Genomic DNA, 8,710 nt, shown 5'->3' with positions numbered 1-8,710 from the left:
GCTGTCCAGCTTTCATCTCCTTTACCACAGGGACAGTGAAAATCAAAGACTTTCAAACCTCAGCTGCTTTAGTTCCAAGTTGACCTGATTGACATCTTTATTTTTTGACAGTAGAAATCCATATACAGGTGGAGTGGAGGCATGTATTTTCCTCTCAGTCCCTCTGAAAGGGTGGCACAGCAGGGAAGAATTCCTCTTTTTAGCCTGGAGTCATCACCCAGCCTTTGCAAAGGGCAGAATGCCAGGAAATCGTTGCTCACTCAGCTGCCTGTCCCTGCTGGGGCTACCAGAGTGTGCTGGAGATTGTGACAGTTGTTTGCTAGGAACCTGACTGTGCTCCACAAAACCCAACAGGTATTTGGTTATTGTCACTCTGGGATGGACAGCTGTCTCTTTTTGTAAGAAATCCTTTAAATCAACCCTAAAATGGTTGTAAAATGGGAGTGAACAAATGAACAAAACAATCCTCAGATCATGCAAACAAATACCTCTGTTTTCAAATTGCAGAGTTCACTTAGGATCAAAAAAATGCTGAAGGCCAGAGACATCCTGGGACACTACTTCTGTGGAATCTACATCACTGGACTATTTCTACCTCCTCACTAAAGATGGTCAGAAAAGAAGCCAAATACAAGTATGAGAGTGAGTTCTAAAAACAAGAAGCAAAATTATAAGGCAGGTATGTACTTGTATTTCTCATTTATATAACAGTTAAGAATCAAAACCAGGAACAGAATGACCTTTCCTTTGTCTTCTCTTTTTTCTTGCTGCATTATACACAAAGATGTATGTCTGTGAGGGGAGTGAAACTCATGTTTGAAAAATCTTTGTACAAAGCAAGATAGAGAAGCTCTGTTAGGCTCATTTTATTTGTGGTGTAAATCTATTGTAGTTATGCATGTCATTGGAATTGCATGGCTGGAAGGATAGGATCTAAATTCACTATGATACCTAGAGTCTAAAAATAGGTTGGCTGAGATTCTTTTATTTAGAAAAGGAAGGTGAGGAGTGTTTTCATTTGAAGAAACAAATGAGCCAGAGTAATTTAGCTGATTAAACTCAGTTCCTCTTACCTTTCATACTTTGACCAGCACTGGTTCATCATAGAGAAAAACAGGTCCTTCCAAGAGCATCGCTGAGATGGACCAAGGTGGAATCAGGGATTTGGACACCTGGAGAGGCTGGAATCTAGATCTGAATTTCATTGCTCAGTTCTACAAGCTGAATCAGTGGATTCAAGCTTGAGATGTAGATGTCTTCTACTGTAGATGTGAACTGTGGTGTTTCAGCTCATCACAAGTTCATACTGCCATTGTAAAGAGGAAATGGAGATACAGACCAGATTTTCGTTAAAGTTTTAGCCAGTTCTGGAGTATGCTTTTAAACTGAGTCTCCCTGCAGTTAGTCAAAACTCTGTTCAAGTCCTCAGATGTGAGAATAAACATCTAAAGAATTCACAGAGAAACTGTGAGAAGTTTTAGTGTAGAGATTTCAAGTACAGCAAAAGGGTCTGTGTTGTTTTTACTTGTTCAATTAAAAGATTCCCCCATCCTGTGTTCAGACGGGAGATACACAAAAACCTCAGTACTGTGGGCCTTGACTGTGTGTCATAATCAGTCTCTGGTATCTTATAATTGTGTTGAATGGGTTGCCTTTAGCTCTCAGCAGTGCTGGAACTGAAATCAGTTGTTCCCTGCGCTACTGTAGTGGGTGTGCCACAGTCCCCGGGGCACTCCTGCCTTCTGCTGGCTAAGCTGATGTTAGCAGCCTCTGCAATCCAACAAACCAACACAACTCAACTGTATCCTACTGTGGGTGCCTAAATTGTACCCCAGCACTCTTTGTCTGGAACATGCACAGCAATCCTTTTTACCTGTAGTGCCGCTCTGCTTTCTCAGACAAGGGTTGTGTTCATGGAAGCTGTGACAATTTTAAGTTTTATCAACTTTTCTTTCATTTTGGACTTTGTGTGTAATGATGTACTCAGTGACAACTTTCTTTAAGCAACTTTTGTTGTTAATTCTTCCTGGCCAAAAATGGCTAACCTTCTTTTCTAAATGGATGCCCAGCACTTGGAAGTGTTTATGGTTGGAGGTATGAAAAGGGAAGTACTTGAAATTTGTTTCTTATGATCTTGTTTAAGAGCTCAAAAAAAAATATAAGATGAAAATACTTTTTTTAATGGTTCTTTCCAGAAATTAAACTATTTAGCATGAACAACTTGAATTGATCAAAATAACAGTGATTTTTAATGTTGTTCATTGTGTTGCTGGCATCCCAAAATTAGTCGGTGACTGATATATCTGGAAAATACTCTCTGTCTAATAGTGTTAATATAGAAAAATGGTAATTTGTAATTTTTGGCTTTGCAGAGAAGAAAGTTTTCTTCAGCTATTCTGTAAGATGAGTCAATGTGCAGCAGCACCACCTGGAAGAATGGCTTTGTGCTTGTGAATTGCAAACAGCTGGATCTGCCTCACAAAGTCACCTGCCTATTCAACATCTGAAATTAATCCTTTGGACACTTCACCCATGACTCTCATGAACAATGCAGGGAAATAAGAAACATACAGAAGGACACAGTGACTCCTCAAGTATTGGGAGTCTCCTGGATGATGCAGACAGAGAAGTAAGCAGCCTCACAGCTCGGGCTTTCAAGAGTTTGTGTGTAGCAGAACTTGAAGACCCTTACAATGAGCCAGAACTTTCCATTTCACCTGACTTTGCCCTCCAGTTGTCTGCTAAATTTCACTCAGGGACGTTAAACCATGACATCAAGAAAAGCAATGTCTGTGACAAGCTAACAGCAAGAAACAATGAACATACAATATGGGCTTCTACATTCCAGCAGTTACCTAAGTGTGCTTCAGAAGAGAAGAGGATTGCTAAAAACAACGCCTTTGCCATGGAAAGGAAATTGAGCTTGCCAGTCCCTGGTTCAAGGAACAATAAGCATGTTTCAAAAGTGTCCTCATTGATTAAGACGTTTGACAAGACTGCAGACCAAGGGTCAGGAAGTTCTGTGATAACAAATAAGCAGCCCATTAAGAATAGCTTTCAAAAATACAAAATAAATCAGGGCATTGATACTGCTTCCTGGGATGATGCAGACATTTTAAGCATCCACAAGGAACTTTCTGAATTTTCTGAGGCTAGTCAAGGTAGCCACTGCTTCAGTGGCAAACATGAGCCACAGAGAAGACCTAATAAAACAGACCTGAGTTATGGGGACTCTGATGGTTATTATCCTGTGCTGATTGAGATGTCAAAAGTAGCCAAGTCAAATTTTTCCCATTCTTCTAAGAAGGCTTTAAAAAACAAAAACTTGAAAGTTAGTGAGCCAGCAAAAAAAGGGAGTTTTCTTCACAGTGAGAATAGTGCTTTTGAATCATGGAATGTTCATCATAAAAAAATGACAGAAAAAGAGGAATTTGTTGACATAAAAATGGAAAAGGAAGGCCATGCATACCCAGAAGAATCACCATTTGTTAAAGGATCCCACACAGGTGATCATAAATTGTCACCTGCCACGACCACTGTTGCTAAGAAGAAAGAGAAAGATTTTCAGATGAAGCCAACTCTACAAGAAGCTTCTTTCTCTCTCCGAGTCGTCCCTCAGGGTCCCCACCCTTTAGAAACAAAATTCCCTGTTGTTTTCCCTCCCACCCCTCCCCCGAGGAACCATGTACCCCAGGGTCCCCCTCGGCCACCCCCTGCCCCACCAGCTCCTCCTCTCCCACCCCCGTGCCACCCCCCAGCACCCCCTAGCCCAGAAGCCCCTCCTGTGCCACCACCCCCAGTGCCAGCTCGACTGTCCCCCACTGCCCTGTCCCAAGGCTCTGTGTCACCCCAGTCTGTGTCCCACAGCATGGTTTCACCCTCTCTCAGGTTTGAGACACCCAGCCCTCCTCCCCCAGAACCCCAGGGCACCTCAGCTGAGGAGGAGCCCCAGAGCCCCCAGCTGGGCAGTGCCTACCCACCCTGGAGGAGACAGAGGGCTGCAGAAAGGGCAGCAGGGAGGAGACAGGCTGCGAAGGAGAAGGTCACAGACAGCCACAGGACCTCATTTTCTGAAAAGGCGACTGGTGCTGACCCTGGTCTGCGTGTGTCTCCTCTGGCCAAACAGGCAAACTCCCCTGGATCCATCAGCCCCTCTTTCAACATCAGCGAGCTCCTAACACCTGTCATACCCCCAAAACAGGACATGGACACCGCTGAAAGGGAGCTGATCCCACTGACACCTCCTCCCATGGACAGCATGGCCTCAAGAGACCCTGAGGAGAGCACCGTGGATGATTACAGATCCTGGGATAATTGCAGGTTGACGGCATCGAGTCTGTTATTTAACTTAAAGGATGTGCGCAAACGTGTTAAAAGCATTTATACCCCTTCTCCCCTGTTAAGGGCCTTGGAGGAGAAAAATAAAACCAGGGAAAATATGCAGGAGAGTACCAAAATGGATGCCTCATTCTCAACTTCGCATGACGAAAGTGAGAAAAATATTACAGAGAAAGATGAATTGAGTGATATAGCTTATGTATTGTCTAGCAATGTTCATGAAAATGACAATAAAACCGATTTAACTGGACACTTCAGAGGCAATCATCTGACTTTGAGTTCACCCCAGACAACAGAAGAACTTCCATTTTACCAATCTGGAGACAGCATGAAGCAAGACAATTCAAAACACCAAGATCTGGTTAAAAACACAGAGGATGATGAAAATTTCCCCTTGTTCAGACATGGATCAAATGAACCTGTCTTAGGAAAACATCAGCACTACACAGCACAGAGGCCATTCAGCAGAGACAATGTAGATACAAAAGCTGGGCAGCCCATGCAAAATCACAATGTTCAGGGTGAGGAAAATGAAAGACAAGCTGCTATTCAGAATGAAAATTTTGCCTTCAAAACACTCCTAAAGCAACTCTCACCAGAAGAAGATGAGCCTTACAGTGGCGCCCAAACCAACATTGTGGTACCTGGCCATGAAGCACGAGGCAAAAGAAGCACTAGTTCCTCGGAACAATCCTTCGTCTCCACAGTGGAGCAGCCACTTCAGGAAGAGCCATTTCTGCCAGCACCCCTGATGGAGCAGACGTGCCTCCAAGAGAGCCAGAGGACTGACAGTGAAAAGGGTTCAGGAAGTAAGAAAAGACACAAGGAGAGAGGGAAAGAGGTTGGGGAAGATGAACTGCAATATTATGCTTGTATCAGCCCTGGTACTGGTGCAGCAGAGAAGAGGGAGGGAAGTGTTACTGGGAATGAACAGAGGAGCCTGATGAAAGAGAAGATAGGGAGAGAGAAAAGGGAAGAGGCTGACAGCACAAATTCTGCATCTGACAGTATTAGAGAGACGTCCATCCCCAGGTCTGAGGAACAACAAACACCATCATCTTCAAGCTCAACAAAACCCAGTCTCTTTCTGATTAAAGATAACACATTCAGGTCCCCTCAGGTGATAAGGGCTGTCAAGCTGCCCCTACTCCGGTCATTCTCCCTGGATGACTCAGTGAGCAGCAGCTATAGGGAAATGGAACGTAAGTTTATGTCCCCAGCAGTGTACAGCAAGCGGCACCGAAACATGTTGCACGCCCAGGAGGGGGGCTGGTGGGCATCGAGACACAGAGGGCAGCAGAATGTGACAGATGGAGCAACTGACAGAGAAAAAGAAGCCAGTGAGTCTGGATCTACTTCAGTAACAGTGGATCCCACTCTTCTGGAAAATACAGAGAGCTTTTCATTTGGAAAACTGACGGAAGAAGATGAAAAGATTTATGTGTTGTTAAATAAATTTGGGAAAATGGATGAGGAAAGTGTCTGTAGAGGTGAAAAGAAGCCTACAAAGGCAAGACACAGCTTAGAACAGCCAATGACAGGCCTGGAAAATGACCAAGCTCAAAACAACAGCTACGCTGCAGAAAGAAAGAAAAATTACTTTAAGAATCATCATTTATCTAACCGTAAAGGGGGCTCTTGCGCAAAAAAAATAATCACTAGGCAGACAATTTCCCCTGTGACTGGCTCCATATTAGAGGACCACACATGTTCTTCTGTATCCAATGACACTTTAGAGGATATCCTGCATCCAGAAGACGCACCTTTGTTAGATAATCTTTCATGCCCTGCTGTCAGAAGCCCCAGGTCAGGAAACACAATGTACTCTGCCACTTTATTGTCAGATAAACCCACTGTTTCTGGCCTTAGAGAGACAGGGGATGTTACAAATCCTGCGTTGTTGAACATGGCACTAGAGAGGCAAGCTTATATGCCTGCAGAAGAGATAATCAATTCAGCACAGAGGAATCTACTTTTGGATGTCACAGGGGAAGATGGGAGACAGGAGCCCAGGGGACTTGGTGGGAGACCATCAGGCAAGCCACCCACTGTGCCACCAAAAACAGAAAAGGCTCTGCGTCGGGCTAAAAAGCTGGCAAACAAGAGGAAAAAGGTGCAAGAGCAGCAGAAAAACCACCAGACTGAGCATGCATATTCTGTAGGGAGAAGGTCTACTCATTCTGGAGAGACAATAGCATCTGCTTCACCCTTAGTATATTCTCCCCTTCATCCTCCCCTTCACTCAACTTTTACTCCCACAGAAACCACTCCTGGGAAATCTAGGCTTGCACCAGCAGCAAACTCTTCATCCTCTTCAACCCAGCGGAAACTCCTCCAGGACCCTGACTCTGGTCAATACTATGTAGTTGATTTACCAGCTGAAGTTAATGTAAAGACATTTTATGACCCAGAAACAGGCAAATATGTTCAGGTCTCAGTCCCTTCCTTGGAACAGAACTTATACCAGTCCACCTCTTCAGAAATGAAGAATTCTCCCTATGCCTCCTACCCTAGAGTGCTGCCTTTACCAGCCTCATCAGTAGCTGTGCTGAAATCACCTTCTCAGCTCTCTGAGCCTGCCTGGTCAGTGCCTGCTGCACCAGAACCAGCTGAACTACCTGAAGATGGCTACAGATACTCTGAGTCTGTGGACACTGAACCAGCCTCCTACTCCTACCATCAAGATGCTGGAGAAACTCAAGTTCACTTAGGCAAGGATGTGAGCCCAACCCAAAGTACTAGCATTGTCACCCTCACCAATTTAGATGATTTTGCTGCTGAAGGAGTATCTTGAAAACTGAAGTAACAAAACATGCCAGCTAGTGTTTTTAAGAACTGTCTGGACAGACACATGCACACAAAAGCACATGCAGATTTGATATTTTTGCAACACTTTGTCTGAATCTCATTGTGGTTTGGGTGGGAAAGGAAAAGGAAGCTGTTCATGTTGAAAGATGCAAAGTAATGACCACTCTGAAGGAAAGAGAAATTGAGTAAGCACCAAACTATCAGTGAGATGAAGGGGCAATGCCAGCTAGACAAAAACATTTGACAATGTAAAGCCACTGCTTGCTGCTGCTGCTGCTTTGTCATTAAGAAGGCTGGGATAGCCAAAGCAAGTGTCCTATTGCCCAGATGTGTTGCATGATACATGACACTAAATAAAATCTGTGAGACCATCCTATGCATCCCATGAGACCTGGAACTGATGCTGCATCTACTGAACTTTCCTCACTCACTGCCTTTGAACTATATTGACAGGTAGAAAGTCTCTGGCTACAGATATGCCATATATGCAAGATCCATTTTTTGCACACTTTGATTGCCCTGATGTCATTGACAAGAAGATTGTATATTGGATGCACAATACAACAGCCATGTCAAAAAAAACCCTTTTAAACAACCAGAATACAGTTACAGCTGCTCTAGATTTCCCATGTACTTTTGCAGTGCCCACTAATATGCTGCTGAATTCTTTATATTTCTTGATAATGCCCAAATAGGTTTCCCCAGAGTCAGGATTTATTTATAATGCAACTTAAAACTTCAGGTTATCTTGATACTTGGCCTGAAATATTTTGGTGAGGAGCAAGGTTGAATGAAATCCCGCAACAGTATTTAACTGTTTGTTAGGACAAGAGGTTCTTAGCTATTGTAATTGAAATGTGTTTTGTTTAGTTTTCAGGCTCCCACTGAAACATGGAACTAACTTTTAAAACCTGCAAAATGTACCTAAGTTTGATCATGTGAATTCTGTGATTTAATACAAACAAACAGACAAACAACATATTCAGGATGTCCAAAGTATTAATTTCTAGAAAAGTGCTTCTTTGAATTATCACTTTTCTTTGAAAATCTGTATGAAAATATCATTCTTCCTTGCATAAGCTCTTTTTTATCATCATAGTTAATGAGGAAACCTAGGTGAAAAGATGGAAAAATTGAATGTATTGTGCCTGCTTGTAAATATCTGTATTTGGAGTATTGGCTTAGTTTTTTCTGTCTCATTTTCATACTGTTTTCCCCAGTCATAGCTGAAATGCAGAAGCTCTAAAGAAGAATTATACCAGTGACTTTCAGCCTGATTCACATCTTAGGCAATTTTTACAGGATTTTTTTTCAGTGAAGCAGCTCTTGCCTTCCTGAAAGGAAAGGGATGAATCAGGCCTTTTGTTAATGAATACAGTGTGGAGACAGGACACAGGCACTGCTCCACTCGCCCAGTGTTAATATTTGTGACAGAGTTTTCCTTCAGAAAATTTCCAAGTACAGAAGCCTCTCCTGGGACACAGACCCACTTTGTGGTTTGTCTCCTTCCTTAAGCTGAATTCTGCTCTCAGCCTTCCTCCATCCCTGAAAAGAGCCATGTGCT

The 8,710-nt window shown here is 43.2% G+C and overlaps 1 protein-coding gene across 1 annotated transcript; it reads left to right on the top strand.

Moving 5' to 3' along the window:
* Positions 1 to 234: 234 nt before the first annotated feature.
* On the top strand, positions 235 to 7,942 carry C6H10orf71 (chromosome 6 C10orf71 homolog). Its single transcript, XM_064717303.1, has 3 exons — positions 235 to 354; positions 508 to 679; positions 2,373 to 7,942. Exon 3 carries the CDS (start codon positions 2,549 to 2,551, stop codon positions 7,130 to 7,132), a length of 4,584 nt encoding a protein of 1,527 aa, XP_064573373.1. The 5' UTR covers positions 235 to 354; positions 508 to 679; positions 2,373 to 2,548; the 3' UTR covers positions 7,133 to 7,942.
* The last annotated feature ends 768 nt before the right edge of the window (positions 7,943 to 8,710 follow it).

Source organism: Zonotrichia leucophrys, chromosome 6 (genome assembly GCF_028769735.1).
Source record: "Zonotrichia leucophrys gambelii isolate GWCS_2022_RI chromosome 6, RI_Zleu_2.0, whole genome shotgun sequence".
NCBI classification, from domain to species: domain Eukaryota; kingdom Metazoa; phylum Chordata; class Aves; order Passeriformes; family Passerellidae; genus Zonotrichia; species Zonotrichia leucophrys.
Note: the sequence above shows the minus strand (reverse complement) of the source record. Positions and strands in the feature narration are given on the sequence as shown.

What these genes read in the sequence shown, in the direction of transcription:
- C6H10orf71 (XM_064717303.1), top strand. Translation starts at nt 2,549, where the DNA reads ATGCAGGGAAATAAGAAACATACAGAAGGACACAGTGACTCCTCAAGT.